The 27,791-nt window shown below is 37.9% G+C and overlaps 1 protein-coding gene across 3 annotated transcripts in view; it reads right to left on the bottom strand.

Annotated features, from left to right (window-relative positions):
• Positions 1-31: 31 nt before the first annotated feature.
• cdin1 (CDAN1 interacting nuclease 1) overlaps positions 32-27,791 on the bottom strand; it is an 89,984-nt gene continuing 62,224 nt past the window's right edge. For all 3 annotated transcript variants that reach the window (XM_067367915.1, XM_067367916.1, XM_067367917.1), the window contains one exon: positions 32-763. In XM_067367915.1, coding sequence (XP_067224016.1) covers positions 628-763 — 136 coding nt within the window. In that variant the 3' untranslated portion in view covers positions 32-627. The remainder of the gene's footprint in view (positions 764-27,791) is intronic.

The raw sequence follows: 27,791 nt of genomic DNA, 5'->3' as shown, positions 1-27,791 counted from the left end.
GTTGCAAATTTACCTATAGTCAGTAGAGTGGCTGTTGGGGAGCATCAAAATAAAGTGTCAGCAGATATTAAGCAGAAAGTTTCCTAATACTCTGATGAGAGTTAGTTGACGTGATGGTGCATATTTACTTACAGTCAACAGAATGTCTAAAGGGGACCATCAAAATAAAGTGCAACCAAACTTTTTTAAAACGTCTAAAGGTTTCCAATTTAAAAAAAACACATTTTTCGATTCTCATTTCATATGTCAGGCTGTAGAGGGTTAACAGAGAACAGACAGGAAGCTCTTATATCTCTGTTATCTCTCTATGGCTCTCAGCGGAAGAGGAAGTTTTGGAGAGCGTCACTCTCAGCTTCAGAAGATAAACACAGAATATATGAAGAACTCAACTTTATTACGTCTAAACACACACCATCATACACTGAGTGGACCGCGAGCCAGCGTCTGAGGGCAGATGAAAGTGACGTACGGCAGTGCTGTGTTACCTGCAGGATCTGAGGCGCCAGTTTTTTTCTCCCGAGTTCACCGAGAGTTCACGGCAGATGTTTGCCAGTAGTCTCACACTGCAGGAAAGCTAAATTGCTTCCGAATTCACCTCCCCACCAACAAACGTCCCTGTGACGCCCGTCAGCTCCGCGCCGTCCCCTGACACAGGGTTACGATGTCTGAGGGGAAGCCGTCCTTCAGCAGGATCCCTCGCTCATGCTGGCAGTCCAGCTCCACTATGAACCCGTACCAGTAGATGACCAGACCCGGACCAAACCTGCAAACAGGGACAGAAAAGTTGCATTTTCTGAAGAATTGCACATTGCAATGTTTTGGGGCGACAACTGCACTTTAAAGGGATAGTTCACCCAAAAATAAAAATTTGATGTTTATCTGCTTACCCCCAGCGCATCCAAGATGGAGGTAACACAAATTATGATTTTTAATTCCAACCGTTACAGTCTGTCAGTCTTATAATGCGAGTGAATGGGAACTCAAACAATAAGAGTCGAAAAAATCCAAATGAAACCCTGCGGCTCGTGACGACACGCTGATGTCCTAAGACACGAAGCGATCGGTTTGTGCGATAAACCAAACAGTATTTATATAATTTTTTACCTCTAAAACACCACTATGTCCAACTGCGTTCAGCACTCGTTTACTGAGGTCTGATCACGTTCTGACAGCGGCAGTGATGTCTCGCGCTTATACTTCAATGAGTGCCAGACATCACTTCCACTGTCAGAGCGCAATCAGACCTCACTAAGCGAGTGCTGAACGCAGTTGGACATAGTGGTGTTTTAGAGGTAAAAAATTATATAAATACCAATCGTTTCATGTCTTAGGACATCAATGTGTCTTCACGAGCCGCAGGGTTTAATTTGGATTTGTCTGTGCATGTTTATTTAACTCTTATGAATTGTGTTACCATTGGCACACATTATACGGCTCACAGACTGCAACGGTTTGAGTTAAAAGTCATCATTTGTGTTCTACACCTACATCTTGGATGCCCTGGGGGTAAGCAGATAAACATCAAATTTTCATTTTTGGGTGAACTATCCCTTTAAGGTTTAGTTCACATCAGAATTAAAATTTCCTGATAATTTACTCACCTCCATGTCATCCAAGATGTTTGTCTTTCTTCAGTCGAAAAGAAATGAAGGTTTTTGAGGAAAACATTCAGGATTTTTCTCCATATAGTGGACTTCACTGGGGTTCAACGGGTTGAAGGTCCAAATGTCAGTTTCAGTGCAGCTTCAAAGAGCTCTACATGATCCCAGACGAGGAATAAGAGTCTGATCTAGAGAAACCATTGCTCATTTTCTAAAGAAAATAAAAATTATATACTTTTTAACCACAAATGCTCATCTTGCACTGCTCTGAGATGCTCCACGCATGACGTAATCATGTTGGAAAGGTCATGTGTGACGTAGGTGGAAGTACTGATCCGGTGTTTACAAAGCGAACGTGCAAAGACTAAATCAAACAGCCTTTACAAAAAAAGGTAAAAACGATATCTGATGATTTTGGAAAAGAAAATGAGATGGTCACACGTGACCTTTTCAACATGATTACATAATGTGTGGAGCATCACAGAGCAGTGCAAGACGAGCATTTGTGGTTAAAAAGTATATAATTTTTTTTTTTTTTATTTTTTTAGAAAATGAGCAATGGTTTCTCTAGATTAGACTCTTATTCCTCGTCTGGGATCATGTAGAGCTCTTTGAAGCTGCAGAAAATGGAGAATAATCTTGGAATGTTTTCCTCAAAAACCTTCATTTCTTTTCCACTGAAGAAAGAAAGACATGAACATTTTGGATGACATGGAGGAGAGTAAATTATCAGGAAATTTAAATTCTGAAGTGAACTAATCCTTTAAATGCAGCTGGGAATATGTTGAGCTCAGCACTGAAGTGATGGTGTCAAGCACCAGTTTGTTACTTTTGACAAAACAAATGTTAGCAACCATTGACATAAAACATAACCGTTAGTAATCCACTCGACAACGGCTAGCTGTTCAGTTCAGTTCTGAGAGTGAACGATTCAAGAGTGAATCAGGTCAGTCTAAACTAAACTGTGCATGTGAACAGTTTCTCAGTCTCACGCAGACTTTTGAATGTCACTATAAAGTCTGATCCTCACTGGAAGATCCGTCCACTTGGACAGGAAAACAGTGACTGACACCACAATAAATGGAAGGTGCATCAAGCCAGACAGTCAGATTGGATAGTGCCATATGCAAGGTTTTGTTCTCCATTTCTGTCACTTGATCCTTACTACTCTCACACATTTAAGGTTTAAAAGACATAATATTTAACAATATTATTGATTTGACTTCGCTGACATTATCAGATGAGTATAAATCTGAATAATGACACTATTGTCTTCTTTACAGCTCAGTCAGAATTTGTCTCATATTTGATGAAGTTTGCATCATTGATTCTGTGTATTACAGCTCTGAAACAATCTGTTCTGTGTAAAGCGCTGTAGAAATAAAGCTGACTTGACATCAGACCATGTCTACAGCTCCGTTCTAAAGTCCTGAGCTCTCTTTTGCACACACTGATTTACAGTCCCGACTGATTGAACGAGCCAAAACTAACAGCGCTTACAGACGCAGAGCAAGTTCATCACCGAACCGGAGTCTTTGTAATAGATCCCCATTCTTTTTATGGAAATGTTATGGACACACAATATAAACATTTACATGCTATAACACGAGAGGTGGAGTGAGTATAGTGACGTGTGGAGACAAAGACAGAAGCCAAGGAATCTTCTGAAAAGTGCTGATGATCAGATAAGACAGCGCTCTGACGCATCTCGTCCCACATCTGGAAAAACGCTCTTCACCAAGGGCTTTCAACACGGAGAATTATCAGTGTGTTATTTTTGACTAATTGACCCTGGTGTTCTGTAAGGCCTCTGAGATCCCAAGGCCATTTTAATAGCTTGAAAAACTGATATTTCACATCCTGTGACCTTATGAGACATGATCAAAAGTTCAACTACAGTTTGAGGTGTCAGACAGTGATTAGTGTACACTACACACAGCTGAGTACTGCGATTGATTTACAGTATTTTCCTACAATGAGTCAAATTGACTGATAACAGTCATGTCTACTTCGTGATTGAATAGATTAAAACAAACAAAACCAAGATCAGAAGTGGGCTACAAAGAAAAATAAATAAATAATAAATAAACGGATACAGCTGCATGCCTGTATATCAACTAAATATGCATATTGAGTAGCACCAGAAAGTACTTGGACACTTGAGCCACGATTAAAATATTTTTGTGTTATATAACAAAATGACATTCATTGGCAATACAAGCAAAGTTGCATTTAAAACAACTGGAATTTATTTTAAAGAAATATGACAAGCACAATTTCCAATTGAGATATTACATAAAAGGTGTCAAAATATGACAGAAAAAAGTCTTAGACATTTTGGATGTCAAACCAGATTTAAGTATAATACATAGTGTATGCAAATTAATAACATATAGAGCATTTTATCTAATTTAAGTAATCTTATTATAAAACTACAGATATTTTTCAAATGTATCATGACCTAAGATTGAATAATTTATGCCAATTCTTTTCCAAATAAAAACTCTAGATGTCTTTTTCTGTAGTTTCTGTCTAAATTTCCAGCATTCTTGTTCTTTAATGTTTTTCCAAAACAAAATGAATGAAATGAATGACATTTTCCAGTTTGCTGTTTTTGTCATTTTTCCAGTTTGCCACGTCTTCTCCTTTTATCTTCAGTACAGAGTCATCATTCAAGCAGAATATAATATTGTTTATGTTTGTAGCAAAATAGTATTTTTTTTTTTTAATCTTTAGATTTACAATAATCTGAGGATTACAAAACAAGATTATTTTGAAAAAAGGAATAAAAACCTGAGGGAATATATTTATTTATATTCCAGCATCTCCCAACAGGAACACTGATCTAGTCGTTGCATAAATGCATAAATCTCCTACTGCCATACAGTAGCTCTGATGTGCTCATACTGAATTTAAACCCAGGTTTATCGTAACTACTGTGACAGCAGATCTAAGACAAGATGACATACATTAGACGAAAGAGAAAACAAGAAGTTCATTTCAGGGGCTCATTTGATGTCATTGGGGTCTGAATTCAGTCAGGGTTACAAAACAACTGGAACACAAGAGAACGAGCTTTTGGGAGCAAACGACAGAGCGGCATCGTGCCACCGGTGGCGAAGGGTTTGGGGTTTAATCGATGCGCTTGTAACCCCCGAGGGGGGCGTCCAAACTGCTTCCATTCTGAAGGCGAAAACACAAAGGCCGCTGTACTTCAATGCAAAGGTTCCATAAATAAAGGCATAAACGGACACAGGGCTCCAATTATAATTGAGGTCTATTATGTGGGCCACCGCTTCGCCACCTCAATCTGGCACAAGTATCGCTCGGGGGAAGTCAGTGATCTTCCAATAAACATCTAACTGCGTAACGAGTCGGTGAAATTGTTTGTGAAATGTAGCTAATTTGGAGCGCGTTGGCTTTGGCGGGCGGAGAGAGTGGGATGCCGCTGAGAGCGTCGCTGGCAGACATGCTGCCATTAGGCGTAACGAGCGCCCCGCATTTGATTTTAAAGCAGGTGCCATGCTGGTTAAAAAGGCATTTTAATGAGAGCGCAGCACTTAAGAACAAAAAGCTGAAAGGAGGTGCTGAGAGAGTAAGCCGGCGTTTGAGTGGCCTCCTCCCCATCAATGCACACACATAATCGCAGCGTAATTGAATAACTAATTACAGCCCTCCGTGGTGTCATCTCTGCTCACCCGGCAGATCTCGGCAGCTTCCAGAGGATACCTTTCTTCATCCAAGCGGGAGCGCTCTGACATCTAAACATGCTGCGCTGAAATGCGATTGAAATCCGCTTCAGGTTATTTTCACCTTACAGAAACAGTTTGCGATCATCGCTCTATCCACAGCAATGGATATTGATGTTCATGACCACACAAAATTAAAATCATCCTTCAGTTTAAATCACAAATCTTGCTTACAGCTTGTATTTTTGTTAAATGACATGCATTCTTGTTCATGAGGAATACTGGCATTCTGAAGTGGCTCTGAAGTTTCACATGAATGACGTTTACTCTTTGCAGTTACACCTCGTCTCTTTCTGCTCTTGCAGGGTTTTTCTAACATTATGTTGTCAAAAAGTTGAAAATATAATAATTGTAACTTTGCATAAGTCAATAAGTGTTTCTAGCACAGAAGTCATGTGTTAGTGAGGATATATTTGTGAATTTTAAAGTTGCGATGAAATGAAAGTAGCAACAGATCTTTTCTTATGTATCGTGACAAAGATCTGAGTGCAATGTATTATCAAAAAAAAAAGTAGGGCGGGGCTTGGTTCTATGCATTAGTTGATGATTGGATGTTGAGACGTGGGCGTGGCTCTCAGAAGCGTATGCAGATGAGCGCGAGCTTACAGGGGGCGGGCTTTAAGAGCACTGAATGACTGGAGCATCCTACATACATCACTAAGAGAAAAGACTGACGCTTCACTGAAAGAGCCAGTTATGATATTTTAAATATAAATTACCAGGTCAACAAAATATAAAAAATAAAATGAAACCTGCATTGATTAATCAATTAAGTATTCAAATTTTAGATTTTACTAAGATTCTTCTATTAACTATTGAATCCCACAATAATATTTGGAATAACAGTAAGCGTAATGTAAATAAAATCATCATTTATTGGTTACTTTGAATTGGGAGGTGACTGTCCTGAACCCTGACCCCTAAATTTAAAACCCCTAAATTTGTGAAAATAACATTGAAATATTTGTTGCACTTTTTCCATTGTTGTTTTTTAAAATATATAATTTGAAATATAATTTAGCATTTTTATGTCTGTACGACTGTTCAGAACTGTGCTAGCCAACCATGTGCTGATTAGCATCTTTGAGCTAGACTCAAAACTACCTAAAATTGTCGCTACCGAAACAGTCACGACCAAAACATGTCATCATTGTTTTGGTATTGGCAAAAGGGAACACAATCATTTATTCGGGGGAAAAAAGTATTTTTAGTACAGTTATGCAAATCATTAGAATTTTAACATTTTTTAGTATGTGAAAAAAGTTAAAATTCTGTGATGTGGTCACTACCGGAAATGTGCAGTCATTACCGAAATATTGGATGTTTTGTCAAAAATAATAAGTATATTGAATTATCAACCAAGATGTTATTATAGTGTTTGGTTCAATGTATATTTAAACTAATGAAATCAGTATGATAAACTTTATACCTTTTACAAAGACAGAATGGATTCAAAATATAACAAATCTCATAAATTACACATATATAATACAGTTAAAATTGCTATTGTTATTTACTTACCTGTTTTTATATATATATATATATATATATATATATATATATATAAAATATATATATATATATATATATATATATATATATATATATATATATATATATATATATATATATATATATTTTTTTTTTTTTAAATGGCAAAAAATATATATTTACAAGGTAGATGTAAACTAAATTTTAATAGGTCAAATGTAACCCTTCTTATTAAATTATTTATTATTGTGTTTTGGTAGTGACAAATTTGGGGAGAGGAAAAATATTCCAAAACCTTTTAAAAATACAATATGAGAATTAACTGCACAATTACTAGAAATGTGTATGTTGGATATTATACAATTTGCATACATGCAAAATACGTGGACAAAGATGTATTTTTTTCAAAGATATTTGCAACTCTGACTTTGAACCAGTTCTGTTGAATGGCCTAGGGCTGGGCGATATAACGCATGCGATTGTCACGCGCATTTCGTCAGTAAAGCCGGTTCCCTGATTATCGCTAAATCGCCATCACCTGCTTTCAAATGGAGCGGCATTTAATAGACAGAGCCATAGTTCACTGACAAGCCACACAATATCACGTTCATTATTCGCAGATGAATCGCCTTCGATAATGAACGCGATATTGCGTAGCTTGTCAGTGGACTACGGCTCTGTCTATTAAATGCCGCTCCATTTGAAAGCAGGTGATGGCGATTTAGCGATAATCAGGGAACCGGCTTTACTGACGAAATGCGCGTGACAATCGCATGTGATATATCGCCCAGCCCTAGAATGGCCCATATATTTCTAGGGGCTTTTTTTTTTTAACCCTCACACACTCTAAAAACTAATTCAGGGGACCTTTAGTCATTACTTAAATAAATATATTGTTGTGAAATAAAAAAAATAAATTCTGAAATGCTGTTAGACTTTTTACTTGTAATAGTTATTTTATTGAGCTTGGATGACACACAAATTATGCCTATTGATTCGATATACTATCATGACTTGTCATAGTTTAACATTTTCACTTAATCAAAAATGTATTTAAGTTCTGTTAATGTAAAATACAATCTGATGTCGTGTAAACGTGTTTCATTGTTTTGAGTTGTATGACCACTTCTTTAAATTTAGACGAACTTAAGTGAAACTGGGCTGGGATTTATATTTCCCATCATGCTTTGCCCATGGCACTTGAAAGGGAGAGTAAATGCTAAAATTAAGTGTTATATAATGTTGTTTGCACAAGATTAATGGTAAAGGAGATTTAGCAGTAATTAGTGTTTTGTTATGCTAATTTAGAAGAGTTTCTGTTAATATGGGTTTTTGGAGATTTACCATCATGGTGACAAGCCGTGCTTGGTAAGTTCATGTTACTTAGAAATGCGTTTTGTGTCCACCTTACCTAAAACATTATGTTGGATCAACTTAAAATAGTTGCATTCAAGTTGACAATTATTAAGTTCATGTTACTTAGAAATGCGTTTTATTGTGTCCACCTTACTTAAAACATTATGTTGGATCAACTTAAAATAGTTGCATTCAAGTTGACAATTATTAAGTTCATGTTACTTAGAAATGTGTTTTTATTGTGTCCACCTTACTTAAAACATTATGTTGGATCAACTTAAAATAGTTGCATTCAAGTTGACAATTATTAAGTTCATGTTACTTAGAAATGCGTTTTATTGTGTCCACCTTACTTAAAACATTATGTTGGATCAACTTAAAATAGTTGCATTCAAGTTGACAATTATTAAGTTCATGTTACTTAGAAATGCGTTTTATTGTGTCCACCTTACTTAAAACATTATGTTAGATCAACTTAAAATAGTTGCATTCAAGTTGACAATTATTAAGTTCATGTTACTTAGAAATGTGTTTTTATTGTGTCCACCTTACCTAAAACATCATGTTGGATCAACTCAAAATATTGCTTTGAATTAATGTAATTCTCCCAATTGGCTTAAGTTAAAAATTCTAGTGGAAAACGTTAACACATTTTTTTGTTGTTGTTGTTGAAACAATGTTTTATAATTTTTTATAATTAACTGATTAAACTTTTTTTTTGCCTTAAATTTAACCAATTACTTCAGAATGCTACAAACTCTTGCTAATAAACATATCAACAAAAACCATCTTTACACTGCAAAGGTGGAACAGAAGCTGCATCTGACATGACTTTTGGTGTTTAGTGTTGGTGGCACACAAGTATTTACACTACAAATGCATAATGTTATGATATTAAAGTAAATTCACACAGCCTACATAAGTATATCAAATAAAAACAGGACAGGACAGAGTAGGGCTGCAGTATTATGACAGAATCCTCATTGTTGATTATTTGCTCTTGATATTGTAATAATGATTAATTGTAATTTTGATTAAAAAAGTATGGGAAAGCGGCACGTCATATTCTGGTGTTTTCAGTGGTGACTAATCTAAACTGCTCTGACATTGCTCAACAGAAACGTTCCCATTGCTTTATATACAAATGATTGTATAGGTAGAAAAACTAAAAGAATAATTACATTATTAAATACTCTGATGACACCGCAATACAAGGTTTGTTAGATAAAAGAAGGTGAACATCTAAATATCATTCTGAAATTAGGAATTTCGTGCAGTGGTGTGAAGCAAATCACCTTACTGCAAATGAAAACACAGGAAATTATATTTGATCGGAAAGGATTAGGTGATTCTAGTCCAGTAATTATTCATGACGCTTATTAAACAGGTGGGTAATTACAAGCACTTGGGTGCGGTCATTGATTCTTCTTTTACCTGGGAAGTCTATACATGAAAGCCTATACAAGTTGTTTGGTGTGAATCACAGGATTATGTTTTTATTATACCAGGCAGTTCTAGGTATTCTGCAAAATTACAGGATGCAAACTTGGCAAGCTTTCTGTTCAGTCAAAATCACATCTTGGCACAGTAACATACTGAAAACGACTTGGTAAAAAGCCAACCTGATGGATTCATCATCCTGACTGAACCTGGAACATGCCTCGTAATATGAAGTGACTCAATGGTCACTTGAAGTCCGCTTCCACAACACGACCACATCAACCTCGACAAAGAGAAAACAGAGAAGACGCTGAGTTCAGTTTTGGAGGGCCGTCACTGCTCCGGTCAGGGCTTCCTCTCCTCTCAGCTGGTGATTAATTGGTGTTTATTTATAGGGCTTGAACCGGGTTGCAGGGGGCGGGGGGACTCAAGGCTGCGAGCGAGCCGATATCAGCACGCAACCTGCGTCTCGCATATTTCACTGGACCAGCCCGAGGGCCTGCATTCAGCAGCATGGTCACGATAATGAAAAGCCTTCACACAAACAGGATGTTTAAAGAGTGCATGAGACAAGGCCTCGAACGGACGACGATAAATAAACAATGTGTCCTACTCCATAAATATCACAAGGTGAACATCCTGACATCCTCGCCTGATGTTGGAAAGGGTTTGTTCTGTTCGAGCTGTTGTTCTTGAACACCCACCAATAGGCAAAACACAATCGCTGTAATTAAGCTGGAACAGACGGCCATAAAGAGCAAGCAATCTTCCTTCAGGTATAACTCTACACGACATGTTTATGCTTCTGTTTTGATGAGGTTTCATTCCGGATGTGATGTGGCCTTTCGCAGAGGAAGCGAAATTTACTTCCAGTGGCAAAGCTGTCGATGCGATTAAAGCAGGATTAAAGCATTCTATCTAAAAGCCTCGGAAACATCCGTGACCCTGCGGACGAGAGGCGCTCTGGGCCTTTACAGCTCACGTCTCATTTAGTCCCATCGAACCCTGAACCCGCGACACATATTGATAAGCTCATTAATGCGTTAGGCTAAAGAGTGCTGCTCTATCCGCCATGTGGCCGTAATTGCATAAATCTGTTCGGTGCTCATTATCTCGTGCTTATGGATTAATGATCGCCAGGCTATCGGTGAGGTGAGACCCAATAAACGCCTGACCTGTCTGTGATAATGACTGTGGAGATGGCACTTCCAGATTTAGCCACATCATTTCCTCCGCAATGACAGCATGGAGAGCTTGGAAGGGAAGGTGACGGGCAGACAGACGTGAAAAAGGAGGAAAGGTGACTATGCAGATACCTAACCTTCACCCTAATCAAAAGGAATCATCAGTAGTGTCCCAAAGTGATGCCCGGAGGGGATATTTGCTTTTAATGACCCTACATATTCGATTAAACCATCAAAATATGAGAAAAATATGTAATTGTTTTTAAAATGTTAAATATGAGGGAAGAACAAAACACTAAAATTGGTTAAGGTGTTTAATTAACAAAATTATTTGGCAAATTACAGCTACAGGTTTTATTTTACTATGCAAAAAAAATAAAATAAAAAAATGCATAGAACAAAGTTGACAGGAAAAAGCATACATTGACTACAAAATAATCAGTTATTAAAGGGGTGGTTGATTATGATTTCACTTTTTTAACTTTAGTTAGTGTGTAATGTTGCTGTTTGATCATAAACAACATCTGCAAAGTTACGACACTCAAAGTTCAATGCAAAGAGATATTTTCTTTTACTGAAATTGCTTTTTAAGGAACAAAGGCTGGTAGGGACTACACAAGCTTTTTCCTGGGTCGGTGACATCACAAACCCTAAAATTTACATAAACCCCGCCCCCGAGAACACACAACAAAGGAGGCGGGGCCATTTTGGGCTGCTTTAGAGAAGAGGAAGAGTTGTTGTAGTAGAGTGTTGTTGCCGTCATTTTATGCCGGACTGCTTCACAAACGAGGATCAATTCAACACAAAAGATGAACATGACGACACATGCTAGTGGATGAGTTGAATCAACTCCACAGCAACTACATCAATTTATCCACTAACCATTCAGAAACGTCTAAAAGTTGTAACTTCTTCCTGAGTCTCTCCATCAGTGTCGACTCCGGTTTGAACAATGTAAGGCTGAACACCGTTACTGACAATCCTCATTTTGGCTGCGTGAGATTCTCCAGCTTTGTTGTTGTTGAGCTGTTAAAGCTCCGCCCTCTTCTGGAAAGGGGGCGGGAGCAGCAGCTCATTTGCATTTAAAGGGACACACACAAAAACAGTGTGTTTTTGCTCACACCCAAATAGAGGCAAATGTGACAAACTATAATAAATGATCTGTGGGGGATTTTGAGCTGAAACTTCACAGACACATTCTGGAGACACCAGAGACTGATATTACATCTTGTGAAAGGGGCATTAAAGGTCCCTTTTAATATTTCGCTGGTTCATAATTTCTTTGTATGACGGCCTGACCAAAAATGTTGCTGCACAATTTGGCATAGATGATTGCGTCATCACAAATAAAACAATCAAATCAGCCGACAGTCCAAATACAGTGCGACAAATACTACCACAATGTATAAAAGCTTCTTTTTTTGTTGTTTTTTGTTTTTTTTGCATTGTTGTTATGAGCATTTGGGGTTAAATGTGCTTCATTGTCATGAAAATACTGCCATATTGAAAACTAACCAACTGGCCTTTATTTTGGGGTTATTAAACAAATAAATGGGGGGAAATGATGCTGAAATCTCAGAGATTTTGATTAGCTGCTGTGAGTGTAAAAGAGGTTTCCGACATGGTCTTTGTTCCTGAAGAAGCTGAGCTGCTGCTCAGATGAAGATCCATGATAAAAGCTCCTGCGTGGAGCATGTGCAGGTCATATCTGACTACAGAGGAAGCTCCCCAATGGACTGTGGGCTCGTAAGAGGCTGACCTTTAACCTCTCGCCTCAGATCGAGTGTCAGATGACCTGCAGTTCAGCCGGAGTGGAGCGCTCAGCTCTCCATTGACCCCCAGTGCTGCTTTCCATCACAGAAATGGGCAAAAGCTTTCATTAAGAGCTCCTGCAAATTCATTAACAGACTCTTTACATTACAGCACTTCATTTCTCAGACATGATGCATGAAATGGTCCGTAATAAAACTAAGAGCCAGTTCAAAATGCAGAAAATAAATCATCAAAATGATATCTGTAAAACAACAGCACAATCAATTAGTCAAGACAAACGAGTAAAAAACACTTGGTTTCCAGATGAGACTGCATCATCACGTGGTTTGGCCGCGGGATTATCAGCTCCTGTAACCTGTTATGCCGAACTCCCAGCAGCCCGAGTGAATAATTAGCCGCTCTCTCAGGGGGCATCAAAACAAATCCCTTCAAATGGCCTCCATTCGGTGTCAGGCCGGCTGTAGCGTCTAATCCCGCTCTTAACCCTGCTCGCTAATGTGTTTCCAATTTGTGACGAGCCCCTCTGCAGCTCGGGCTGTAATCAGCAGCAGTTTGCAGTGTAACCCGAGCGCAGGCGCCTCGGTGCTGGAGTGACCAGCGGCTCCAGACCCTCCTCCACTGAGATAAACAAGCCGCTGGGACGCCGCTAGTGTCTACCACTTTCCATCAACACGGAACCAATATTCAAGAAATCTTTAAAACTTTTTAATCAGTGAAAGGAATCTCTGAACCTTGGAAAACCCCCATCAGGCTTACACCGCAAAAATATTTTTTTCCAAAAAAACAAAAAAACAAAAAAAAAAAGTTTATTTTTATGACTCCATTGGGAGATATTTATTCTTTTAAAGCATAAACTCACTTTATTTTGATGCATTTTTTTTTTTTTCCATTTGGCTTCTCCAGGAAATGTATCTTCATTTAAAAATGTAGACATTTTTACTGGAAAACTAGACAAAAACACTTTTTTTTTTTGTAGTGTAGGACATGAAACTATTCATAACTATATTATCGCCCAGCTCTATATATTATATATATATATATATATATATATATATATATATATATATATATATATATATATATATATATATATATATATATATATATATATATATATAAAAAGGATATATTTTCTATATTGAAATATATATATATAACTTTATCCACATACAGTACACTCATGTAAAGCAATGTATACTATATAGCAAATCTTGGCTGTGTGATTGTTTATCGTTGCAAAATTGAACTATATTACTATCCAGATCTAATCTGCTAAATGTGACAACAATGCATGAAGATATTAAGATATTATAAAGATTAAATATCATTTTCTGTAAAGCTGCTTTTAAACTATGTGTGTGATATAAATACATTTGACTTACCAAAATTTGAGAAATGTCTGAATACAGTTTTAAACATAAAATTTGTGTGATTGTCATGCAATTTTCTATAAACATTAACTATAAGCATTTAAAAGTTTGTAAGCCATGCTGGATAACAGGGTTGAAATGACAGATTTGGATTTCCCACAAATTTAAGACAATTTTTTCTTACAATAACTTTGGTAGCTGTTGAATCGGCTGTAGAAATAACAGAACCTACGTATCATAATTTAAAGGAATGTCCAAGTGTTTGTAATGAGTGAAAATAATAAGGTAACAGAGTTGATATTGTTGTAAGATCTGTATGGAAGCCAAAATTCACCAAATCACAATAAAAACATTGTTTAAAACTAGCTAAGCATTTTTACGTCTAATAGTCTCTCTACAAATAACTGGGATTTGTGTCTCTGATTCTAGAACAAAAAAAGTCTTGAGACACTAAAAGCTTATTTTAACGCTGAATCTGAATCATTACGTTCCCGGAGGAAGAGCGTTTATGAATAGGTGTGCAAGCTGGCGGTCAGACATCCAGGAAAAAAAAAAAAAACACACAGGAAAAGGACCCTAAAAATAAGTGAAGCCCATCCAGAGAGCGTCCAATGAGAAAACAGGTCTGGCTCTTGTCCAAGTCGCCACCTCTGCTTGTGTAACTGCGACTAAATCAACATGTCAGCGCCTTCATGCATCTGAACGTTTCCTTACAGCGACTCTGATAATACTGAGCCGCTACAGGCAACACAGAAATAGGAGATCCGGTGTGGAAAGAGCCCTTGTGTGTGTATATATATGATCCTGCCCATTCAGAAGCATCAAATCATGATCACACCAACAATCAGAGGCTGAAGCTCAATGTTCGGCGTTCTGGAGGTTGAGACCCATGGGACCCGCGGGGCCCGTCTCACCGGTCAGCTGGTTTGAGTGCTGGACCCTGAATGTCTGGGTGGGAAACCAGACACATAAACACACAGAGTCAAAGAAAACAGCCCAGTTCAACAGTTAAACACTCAATCTGATGAGCGCTGAGAGGATTTCACCAAGCCTTCAAATACTGCTAATGCAGAAAATTTGCACTTTAATTCCTTTTGCCTTTCCATCATCTCTTATTAAACAATATTTGGGCGAAGGTCATATTTCAACACAAATGCACAAACAAAACTAAATGTGCAATGCTACATATTAAAAAATTCAGTAACCACTGTCAAACCCTGAATATTTTGATATTTATATTAGATACTCCGAATGTAAAAAGTGCTGTTTGATATGTAATGGTGTTATTTTTAAGCCCCGTTTACATTTTGTTCTAGTGTTGACTGCATTCATCAAGCTCTGTTACCAAAGTTACAGAAAGAAACAATTATCTTTCAGAGGCTTTCCATAAATGTAATTTCAACCCTGTTATCCATGCTGGAATTCAAACTCCTAAATGCTTTTTTAATGTTTATTGCAAGAAAATTGCATGACAAACCCACAAAACAGTGTTTAAAACTGTATTCAGACATTTCCCAATTTTTGGTAAGGAAAAAAACAAACACACCTTATCAGCTTGTGATTGAATGGACGGCTGAAGGAGCTCTGGAGATAAACGCTGCTCAATGTTTTCACTTACAAGCTGCACTGCAAATCAGATTTCATTGTCATTTTAAAAAATTTGCAAAGCAAACAAATCTCAAGTGGGTGAAGAGTCCACCTCTGGGCCTCCAAAGCCTGCGAGACATGAGACTGCGGCTAAACTAATTATCCAGAGGATCAAACTGGACCTTAAATACTCCAAACATGGAATAAAGGAATCAAACAGCGACAAGAAGGGGTCACGGCAAAGCCAAGCAGCGTCCCTCGGGCGGTCTGGACTGATTGTCACTCGTTTGGAGGTTGTTGAGGTTGGTGGGCTCAGGGGTTTGTCAGTCCGACAGTTTAACCCTGTTTTCAAAAGGAAACAAACACAAGGCTCTCCGAGGATGACAGCGGTGACCTTTCAGAGCTTAAGGAACGGGAAGAGGAAGGGGGGCAGAGACGACGACATGGTGCTTGCTTCTGTACAGAATTTAAAAACCTATCAAACAGTTCCTTTTCCTGAGGCTCTAAATATACATTTATATGTAAAAGATATACAACACTTGTAATAAATAAAATAAAAAAAGTTTACAAACCAGCTTCTCTTTTTACATGAAATTTGTTGACTTTTAAACTCGTATTGAGTTTCCTTTCTTCATGGTAGATGTTCAGTCGATGGTGTTTAGATACTCTATTGGTCTTTTCGCTATACAAATATGTAGGTAAGAATCCAAATCAACTATTGTACACCAGCGCTTGCGTAGCCGCTCTCCCTCATTCACATATGAATGGAAGTGAACGGAAGAGTAAATCCAGCGTGACCAACCCTTTAGAGAGGGTTTTCAGAAGGATTTGAGCCACTGTCCTGCTGGAGAAAGAAACTGAACTGAGAATGCCTTTTAAATTCCCATTCAGTTCATCGATTTGAATTAAGGCTGCAAAAAGGATGCAGAACTTTAGGCCGCAGTAGTAGGAAATTAAATCGGAATTAAATTCAGAAAAATGCATGTAAACGTCACATTTTGGTTACAAAATTAAATTGTAATAGTCTTGAAGTCTGAAGGTTATACAGACAGAGCAACAGACTGATTGGACCTTTTCTTTCATCCATGCTGACAGACCTTAGGGCACTTCAACTTATTTTTAGAGCTGTCAAGAGATTTAAATCAAATGAACTGATTGCTAAGCTGAATAAATTGCAAGTAATCTCATCAATATTTGCTGAGAAAAGCATCCAAATAAAGAATTCACAGACATTATTTGTGGCAGGTGTGTAAATCATTGAGTAGATGAAAAGCGTCTTTAAAAATCAATGTGCAGTTTGTGTTGATTTCATATAACGGATCAGCTGATCACTGGCCTTCGTTCCACAGCACATTTTTGTTCATTAATTTGGGTGAGGTAGACAAAAAAAAAAAAAAAAAGGAAGAGGATTAAATTAAATTAAGGATTTAAATTAATTTAAATTAAATAGATTAAATTTAATCTCAAGATTAAAGTTGTTAAATTTCGATAAAAAAGTCGTTAAATTATGAGAACAAATCTTTGTTCTCGTAATTTAACAACATTTTTCTCATAATTTAATGAGTTTATTCAAAAAATTTTCTCGACTTTTCTCGAAATTTAACAAGTTTATTCTCAACATTTTATTTCGACTTTTTTCTCTAAATTTAACAACTTTTTTCTCTAAATTTAACAAGTTTATTCTCAACATTTTATTTCGACTTTTTTCTCGAAATTTAACAACGTTAATCTCGAGATGGTTTTATTTTTTTATTATTGCTTGGCCCTAATCCTCTTCCGTAATTCACTCATGTTATTCCAAAAACTTTGGTTAATCTTTGAAACACGAATGAAGATATTTTTTAATGAAACCTGAGAGGTTTCCACCGAAAGTCCATGCAACTAAAATTTAAAAGCTCCAAATAAGGTCATAAAGAATCAAAAAACAAATCCATATGAATGGAGTGGTTTAAACCAAGTCTTGTGAAAAGATATGAATGCATTATATGATGAACAGATTTAATTTAAACTTTTATTCGCAATTAAACAATGACTTACACAGACGTGATGCATGCATGAGCTTCCGTGTTTACCATATGTGATGTGTTCTATATACAGTATGTGCAGGGCTCGACAATAAGGACTGCCCGATGGCCCGGGGCCAGTGCTGTAGGGTGTGCGATATATATCTATGTCTATGATATCGTAGTTATTGATTTAACGATCTGAAATTATCGAGTTTGTCCCTCACTTTACAAAAAAACAAAAACAAACACACACATTGAGTGCACACATGCACTATGTGACGTAGAATATTTAGAGTGCACTCTTTCACTGCGTGATTTAGTCTATTAAAATGATTTAGAATGACCCAGAATTCAAGATAAGGGGCAAAAATGCCCCAGTATATCTTTTATATTTATATCATTTAACATCGCACAGCACCGTTTTTCTCCAAATATCAGCAATTACAAATGTGATATTGATTTTATACAAAGTACAGTTTGATGAACAAGAACTTATCATCAAGTGACTTACATATTAGACACCAAATCGCCTGTTTCACTATTTCACCAACGAAAATAGTTCCAAACAAAGTCCACAGAATTGTTTTGCATCTCTAAGCAACACTTCATGAATGAATCAGCCATTTGAATGAATCGTTTGAATCTGGTTGAATCTCAATGACTCGCTCATTAGCAGGTACTTGCTGCCTCCTACTGGCGGGTTTAATTTCAGGTTTAAAGTGTCTTAATTTTTAAAATAATTTCAAATAACAGTATTTAACGTTTTATATTTTCCATATTTCAAAACTTTATGCATGCATCTGTAACTGCTCTCGACTGATTAATATAGTTTACTATAGTTATATTATATATCTATAGCTATATAGTTATAGATATTACAATTTCTGTACCTTAAAATCTCCTGTTTAAACCTACATGGAAAAACTTGAAAAGCATTGTTTCATTTATATGTTTGTTCTGTTGTATTCATTTGTGCTAGTACTCATAATTTGATTATTTATTACTATTTTATTACTTGCTGTTTATCTAAAAAATATTTAAAATTTCAGCGAGTTAATCTAGTAGCTTTGGTGTCATAACCGTTATTTACTAAGGTTACAGATTAGTTCACTTCAGAGTTAAAATTCCCTGATAATTTCCTCACCCCCATGTCATCCAAGATCTTTCTTTCCCTTTCTCTCTCTCTTTCTTTCTTTCTACATCATGTGTGACCTTTCCAACATGATTGGCTAATGCGTGGCACAGAGCAGGAATCACAGAGCAGTGCAAGACGAGCATTTGTGAAGTCGAATTGTACTGCACTCCATCCTGCACACAACCACGTGTTTGTGGATGCCTCGTCCTGTGTGTTTGATAAAAAAATATTATCGATATAACTGCACTGACACTATCAGATGAGAACAAAACTTGATCTGAATAATGGCACTATTGTCTTCTGTACAGTTGCTTTACAGCATAATATGAGTTTGATGGTTAAAATTGATGACAAATTTTGTTATTTTCCTGTTTATTACTGTGAACCTGCTTTGAAGCAATCTGTATTGTATTAAGCGCTATAAAAAATAAGCTGACTTGATGTGTGTTTCCTGTAGCAGCAGCACTTACTGCATGATTAAATTTTTTTTTTTTTTTTTTTTTTTTACACGTTAAACACAAGCCCTAGATATTGCATGTTCTATCAAGTCAAATGATATTAAAATACATATGCATACACGTTTTCATGTAAAGTGTACAAACACTGTCTATGAGCTGCATGCATCACAGCGTCAGCTGCACTTGTGTCCTCCTTTAAAGCTGAAGCGACGGCAGCCTGCAGACATTTATTCTGCTCTGATGTTCCTAAAACACTTGGGAAAAAAATCAAGGCCGGAGCCCTTTTCACTTTTCGCCTCAAATTGCCTCATCTCTCTGTCAGGAAGCCAAAGGGGACTCCATTAGAGCGGTCCGGAGCGCAGACGCTCCCCCACGGGCGCTCCATTTAGCCGCTCGCTCTGCCCTGTGAAGCCTGTCCACATCAAATTAGAGTGGCCCCCGTCCTCTGTATGACTGATGCCACGGGTCCCGCGCTTGTCACCGGCTGTCACCCGGACGTGCGGTTTGGGTACATATAGCTGACAGGTAATCTTAATGTCTTCAATTAGCCCAATTAGTTCTGTCATAAACAATTTGATAAGTGCTCAAGCAACACAAACACACACACACACACACACAGATCATGTGCGTTAATGAAAGCATAATAAGGTTCATCAGCGACAGAGGGTCGCGGTTTTCCTGTTGTCGTGCAGCTCAGCTGGGCCGCGCTCTCTGCTACCTGCTCTCTTGAAATTGTACCATCTCCTTTCATTAGCACATCGCAGGCTGAGCATGTGAAAGGCTCTGACAAAACTCATTTGAAGGGACGGCCGGCAGATTGCCTGCAGCAGGTGCGGTGAGGAGATAAAACGACGGTGCCGCTGTGCGTTCTTCTGTTAGGGCGGAAATGGGCTTTAGGAGTAGATGTACACCACCCAAACACCTCCATAAAGAAATACTGCAAAGCAGATCAAGGTCCCTGTAGCCTGATGTTTGGTTTGGTGTATCCTTTCTGATCAAAAACTGATGTGAACGCCCACGCCGCCATTACACGTGTTCTTATTGTATTGACAGACATGACCTCTCTGTGCTCACATACACTAGGTCAATATTAACATGCAGTCTCTATACAGAAACACATTGAATGGAGCGGTCACATGAGCAGCAGCAGCTCTGAACTAAACCCTATGGCGACATGGACCGAATCTGAACACAACAGTATTCAGCAGCTCCAAGATTTGGCCAAATTTATAGACTTTATATTGGCTTTTTAAAATTACTACGGCTATCAAGCAACTAAAAATTATCTAATTACATGATGTGCAAATTAATCAAATCAAATAAATTAAGATTATCATGTATAGTCATTATTGTGTTAGATGATAAAAGCATTGAACAAACATTAAAAAAAAAAAAAAAAAAAAAAAAAAAAAAAAGCTTTAGAAAGAAGTATATTGATTCAACAGAATTTATTACATTACTTTTAAGGCTACATTGTGGCCATAATTTTATTTTATTTTTTTCAGAAGTTGCATCTGAAGTGTAATTTAAGTATATTTACACAGACTATTGCAACTCAGAGGTTGCATGAATATGAATGAAAAATGAAATGATACTCTAAATATGAAACTAAAACGGCCAGTAGGTTCATGACTGAGTCATTGAATCATTCATTCAACCAATTCGTTCAAACGGCTGATTCATTTAGAAACCAAGCAAGTGACAATCTTTATAAACCAAATCACTGAATCATTGGCTCACTCATGAAGTTCAGGTCGGGGTGGACAGGCTGAGATAAAAGCACTAACCATTTTAACGTTATTTTGTCAATAATTAATTTCACCAAATTACCGCATTAAATCGACAGCCCTAAAAATTACATTAACCTTTAAACAATATGGAATTGTCGTGTAAGTACATGTACTGTATGCCACCTCTGAGTAGCATTAAACAGTCTAAAACAAATGCCATGTCAGATGCATCTTCTGTTTCATCTTTGCAGCATAAAGATGGCTTTTGTTGATGTTGATAGTATTCTGATTAATTGAATAAATTCAATTATTTGACATAAGACAACATAGATACATTTAATAAGGTAATTATGAAAAAACCTAAATTAATTCCATGGAGCAAATATTGCACCTTAAAGGAAAAGTTAATTTCTGACTCTGCACCAATATCTGTGTGTGCTGTGTATTTTATGGCTATTAGAGTACCACAACATTAGTTTATCTGCATGCAGAAGTCAAACTGTGGAGTCTCAAACCTGATGAGGTTCATTTCTGGTAGGATTGTGCCTGCGTAGATGGTAGTATTGTCAAAAATATCACTATTTTGATACGTATCAATAATGAAATATCTGAAAGATTCAAATACTAATTTTCTGCAGTATCGATACACCGATACCAGCTGCACCCTTTCGCTCTCTCTTCTGATGGCAAATTGACACACACCCACCTCCTCTCTCTCCAATTTGCTCTGGTTAAACAGTGTTGGCCTGAATTTCGGCCCAGGGTTGCAGGCATTGTGCATACTTTTACTCGTTTCGCCCTCACACCAAAAGCGCTCATAAAGCCACCTCTCAAACAGCTTGTGAGTACCAAATTAAGTTCTTTTTCATGGTTTATTGTGCTTCAACAGTCAAATACACACAAAATTATGTCAAAATGGAACGTAAACAGTTGAGAAAGAAAACTCTTAAAGTGACAGCAGCCTAATAAACCTGCTGCTCTCTGTCATGTTAATCAAAGAACAAAAGAAAGAAAAATCACTCACTGATTTTGACTGAATAACTTTAATTGTAAGCATTAATCTATATTTAATTTTTACAATGAAGACTATCCCGTGTTATTTTACATTTGATTGATTTATTTAATTTCTGTAGTATTTCTTTACCGAATACTACTGTTAGACTCACCTGAAAAAAGTAAATCTGTTTATTTGTCTCTGTATTCTATTGTATTTATTTGTGACGTCATTTGCATTTTTTTTTTATTTGTTCTTATTTTATTTCTGACTGTTTACTTTTTGTAAATTTAGTTCAAATTCCAAATAAAGCCTCCTCGTGCTGTGTGTTGAAACAAAATTACCAAAACATTATGAGATAATAAAAAAAATATCTATATGGCAGTACATATATCAGTTTTCACTGTGGTATCAAAAAATGGCATCAAAGATAGATATTTTTCAAGGTATCATATCGAAGTTAGAAATTCCAAAATTGTGACAACACTAGTGGACAGTGGGTGATATTTCTGAGCAGAGCTGAAAAACTCAGCCAGCCTTTTTAGAAGCGGTCAGCATCTACAGGTAACACGAACAGGTGTCCAGTGAGCGCCAGGGGCCATTACGGAGGTGAACGCCCGTCACCACCCTCCCACGAGCAACAAAAAGAAAGATGGGAGAGAAAGGCCGTCACTGGGAAGTTGTAATAGGAAATTGCTCTTGGCAACTATTTGTTTAGTACCCGAATCTCTTTTTTTTTTTTTTTTTTTTTTTTGTGCCAACACAGCGAGCCCCTTTGGAAAATAGGGCAGCTCTCCCTAATGAGTAATCTATTTCAAAGCAGTCTTGTCTGGGCATGACAGTTTACTGAGAGGCTTGAAGAACTGGTAATTACCAGTGTTACGGGGCAATTAATGCATATTACACTGCGCCACTCGTGGCGGCAACTGTCAGCTCCCCAATAAAAATGAGCACTCTTCAGCTACAGGGTGACATTAATTGGGCCTTTAATGACTATGCACAGGAACCGGGCCAAATAGGAACAAAACACAGGACTCCGGCTGACTCCAGCAAAGGGCTGGAAATTGTACTAAAAATGAGATTAATTGCTGTTGGGGGGAGGAGAAGAAGAGAGGAAGAATAAAAACGGGATGAAATTACAGGGTTCCGGGAGCAGGGACTTCTTGCCGCAAAGGCAATTCTCAATTGTCTTATATATTCTGTATGTTCAGAAAGGCCGGTGACGGGTCCGAGGTCATTGAGCTACAGCTGCTCACGGGACATTTGCTTTAGAAAAGCAAGAGTACGGGCCATGGATTTGTGTCCAGTGGTGACGCATCTGAAAAAAGTTGAGAAGTGTTTTTGTGGAGCAACAGATCCACTGGAGAAGACGTCCATTGTGTTGAACAAAGGATCAGAATAACATGCAATCTCTACTTGAAAACACGAAAGGCCACATGAGCAGCAGCCACACTGAAATGCACAAAAGCTCTGATCCAAACCATACAGGGCATTTAATGTGCCACAGCTCCAAGATACTTTGCACTGGCCAAATTTACAAGAACAATCCGCCCAAGATTGTGGAGAAACCAAGAGCAAAACTTTTTATAAATATATTTCATTCAATATTGAAAAAGTAGCTCAGCCTAATTAAAAATGTACCAATAATTGTGTTTGTGGTGTGTATTTTATGCTCAATACACTAAAAGGAAAAAAGGATTATTTTTTTCCCCTCAGAAATTGCTAAAATGTCTTCATTTTTAATAGTCTTATATATTCTGTATATACAGAAAAGCTGGTGACATTGAGCCGAGAGCTACCACTGCTCAAGGGGCATTTTCTTTAGAAAAGCAAGAGTACAGGCTGGGGATTCACGTCTGAAAACAGTCGGCAGTGTTTGTGTAGAGCAACAGATCCACTAGAGAAGACCTCCATTGTGTTGGATGAAGGAACAGAATCAGGTTAATTAATGAGGCCTTGGTAGTGAACACACTCCAGTCTGAAGAGCGTCTGAAGAGCTCTTAAAGCGCCTGTTCATTAGCTCATCAACCCATCAGCTGTCATAAGTAGCCCTGGTTTGAGCTGTTTATCCTCCACCGGCATGCACCAACCAAAAGCAAACCATTTGCATGCGTTTTGATGTGGCGTTCCTGCAGTATTTTTAATACGGAGCATGCACTAGTGCTGTCACGCTCGCACTGTCACCGGCGACGACAGAAGCGCGAGGCTTCAAAGCCGCTTTGCACCGAGAAACAGAACGAGCAAATATTTGAATTGCAAAACCACATTATCTTCCAAAGGGATAAAACTTGAGACAACTTCCACGAGTTAAAGACCTACATTTGCGGCGAACACGTGAGTCGGCAGCGGTTCAAGGGGGGGCGGTGGGCATAAGCACACTCAACCTAATTTAGCATATCCACATTTGTGTAATGAGATCGGACGTGTTTTAGAGTCGGGTCTCCCAGACGCTTAATGTGAGGAGAGAACCATAAAAATGTTTTTAAGCGGACAGCGTATTTATCCCAGATCCGCCGCATGAAATCAGGAGGCTTGCAGACTACCTGCCACAGATATGATTATGAAGTGACGTGTAATTACTGCAGTCACACTAATGCAGAGGGAGCATGTGAGGTATGTGTCAGTGTGTCCTAATATGAAGGCTGTTTATTCCAAGAACTATTTTTAGCATGCATGTTTCATAGAAAATAATGCAACTGCCTCTGTCAATTTTGTCAATTTCGGCAGCTATGAAAAAGCCGACACGTATGATAACAAATCATGGCGCATTGGAAGTATAATTTTGTCATTTTCCGTTCCAGGAAAAACTTGACACTTGAACTCCAAGTTGGAGTCTGTGTAAACATCCATCTTCTCACTGCAAAGTGCTCAGTATTTGTCTTGTTTTCCAGTACAAATATGTAAATTTCTAAATCAAGAGAAGCAAAATGACTCCAGATATTAAGTGTTGGTTTTCAAAAAATGTAAGAACATTAAAAGAGTTTCAGCTTATAAAAATAATGCTTTCCTCATAAAAATAATCTTGCTTTCCCTTTGAATTAAGTTCATTTTTCTGAGCCCATTGGCAGATATTTATTCTCGCTTTAAAGCATAATCTCATGTCGTTTTGCTTCAAGTAAATCTATTTTGATGTAGGAATGTTGAGATATTTGTACTGGAAAACGAGACTGAATTATTTTGCAGTGCTGGACACACAATTAACATCCTTCTCTGAACATGGGAAATCAAATATAGAAATGAACAGACCCTGAAGGACTGTTGAAGACTAATTTGAGGACTGTTGCTCGATATGTTGTTCATGCATGTTCAAGCCATATCAGCATGTTCAACATCAAAACTGTTAAGAAACGGCGTTGCGGTAACGGCGGTGCCCTCTGAACCAGTTCCTCTGTAGGCGCCCGTCTGCATGTAGACACACTGGAGACAGACGTGGACAGAAATCAAACGCCCAGGTGATGGATAACTTCAGCGCACAATGACCCGTGTCAAAGGAGTTTGCTCTAAATCAATTAAGGTGATAAGAGCGTCGTGTCGACAGTGCACACCTTGGTATGTTGAAGTCGCGGCCCTTATCTGCACGGCGAGGAAGTCTCGGTAATAACTAAAGACAAGCTATGACGAAACAACTGTAGCCACACTGTCAAACACAATTTACAGCCCCTCGTATCTCCTCCCCGCGCGCCGTGAAAGCGCTCGTTATGGGCGGGCCGGCGCTAGCGTCTCTGGACGGGACCCAGGGGCTTTCTGCCCTCCCGTCTAATGCCACGGGCGGCTTTCATTTGCCGTGATGCATGTAGGGAAGGGTTGGAGGTTGAAGTTGAGAGGAGGGCCGACAGGAAGGGAAATAAGGGGAAGATTACAGCATTTAACATGCTAAGACCTCGCAGCAGTTATTCATTCATCCCTCCGCTTCCTTTTTAGGATGGGGTCATGGGTAACTTTCCACGCAGTGCCATCGAAATGGATGCAAAAAACGAGCGTGACATCAAATGCTGTGATTCGGTGACCCCTTTCTGTCCAAGTCTTGATTAAAATATGTTTGCTTTCTTATTCAAACTGCCTTTTGACAAGCTCGGTCATATTTCAGCTAACTGCACAAACATTCTGTCAGGGATTTTTTTTTTCCATTGCGTATATGAGGTGACTCTTCAAGCAAATGTTTCCAATGAACATGATGTGACATGACACGATGTGAATTAAAAGTGGAAGAAAATCAGAAGCTTAAAGGAACAGTTCATGCAAAAATTTGAGTTTTGTAATCATGTTATAAACCTGCAACATTATTCAGTAACTCTTTATTTGTTACTTATTTATGTTATAAAAGACAAAGTGTGGTCGGATGAACATATTACACTACAACTGTCTAAAACACACAAAAATACTGAAGTTTAGAAGGTGTTTAGCAAGTGTTTCAAAGAGACTGGCTTTAATCATCTGATTTAATCCTGACGGATGTGAATGGGATCCCAGAACATAAACAGGAGCACACCAAAGAGAAGACATTTCACGCGCATGTGACTTATATTAACAACTTTTTGTCTATTTAGAAATGTTGCCTTGTCAAAGTGAACCGAACCAAGAAGAAACTGCAACATTGTAACAATTTTAATCCTCGTTTCAGAACAAAGCAAATGATCTACAGGTTTAAAACAACCTTAAATTTAGGTCTGTTTCCTACAAAAGCTATCAAAACACTTTAACATAAAGGTTCCTGCAGTTGGTTTTCACAGCAATGCCATGGAAGAAGCATTTTGGTTCCTCCTAAGAACCTTTCAGTGATCAGGTTTTAAAAGAACCATTTTTCTTAGTGTGAAGAACATTTTTGTTAAATGAAAAGATTCCATGGATGCCAAAAGTTCTTCATGGAACCATCGATCCCAGCCTTTATTTTTAAGAGAGTAGTGCACTAGTCATGCGGACTACTGTTATGATACTGTTTTGCTGCCTTTTGGCCCTATAAATCATGAAGTAGTTTTGTTGAATGGGATGCTCAAACATCTCATTTTGTGATCAATAGAAGAAAGGTCAGAATGGCATGAGAGTAAATGATGACAGACTTTTTGTTTTTGGCTGAGCTATTGTTTTGAGGATTTAAATGTGAGTGTTTGTGTTCGTCCGGGCTGCTGTCGTTATTCAGAATTATAAACTGCTCTCTGGAGACAGTGAACTGCCGTCAACTTCACTGATTACCAAACACTCATCACCAAATTAGGGAAGGTGCTGTGTGTGCCTCCCGCTAGACTGCAGACGGATCTAGAACCCACTGTGATTTAAAGAGACATTCCTGGACATGGAAATTATGACTGTACACGAGAGCTCTGCTAGTGTAAACATCCACAGATCTTCAGATGTGCACAGCTGTAGTTTGGACGGTGCTCAGAGATGGTGGAGATCAGACCTGGACACCAAAACTGCTTCTGATGGTAATAGTTTTCAAACTGGTTAAAGTCCCAGAGGAAGTGAATGTAAGATGCAGCTGATGTCAAACTCCAGCTTTCACTGCTCAACTGACCTGATGCACATCTAAACTGTTAAATCAGAAACAAAAGCAGACACTTCAAATACAGAGCTGTCCTTATAGGAATAGTTTAAAGAGGTGGTTGATTATGATTTCACTTTTTTAACTTTAGTTAGTGTGTAATGTTGCTGTTTGATCATAAACAACATCTGCAAAGTTATGATGCTCAAAGTTCAATGCAAAGAGAGATATTTTCTTTTACAGAAATAGCTTTTAAGGACTACAACAAATAGCTGGTAGGGACTACAATGAGCTTCTTCCTGGGTTGGTGACATCACAAACCCTAAAATTTACATAAACCCCGCCCCAGATAACACACAACAAAGGGGGCGGGGTCATGTTGGGCTGCTTTAGAGAAGAGGAAGAGTTGTTGTAGTAGAGTGTTGTTGACATGCCGTC

Source organism: Chanodichthys erythropterus, chromosome 18 (genome assembly GCF_024489055.1).
Source record: "Chanodichthys erythropterus isolate Z2021 chromosome 18, ASM2448905v1, whole genome shotgun sequence".
NCBI classification, from domain to species: domain Eukaryota; kingdom Metazoa; phylum Chordata; class Actinopteri; order Cypriniformes; family Xenocyprididae; genus Chanodichthys; species Chanodichthys erythropterus.
This window is presented reverse-complemented; position numbering and strand designations above follow the sequence as displayed.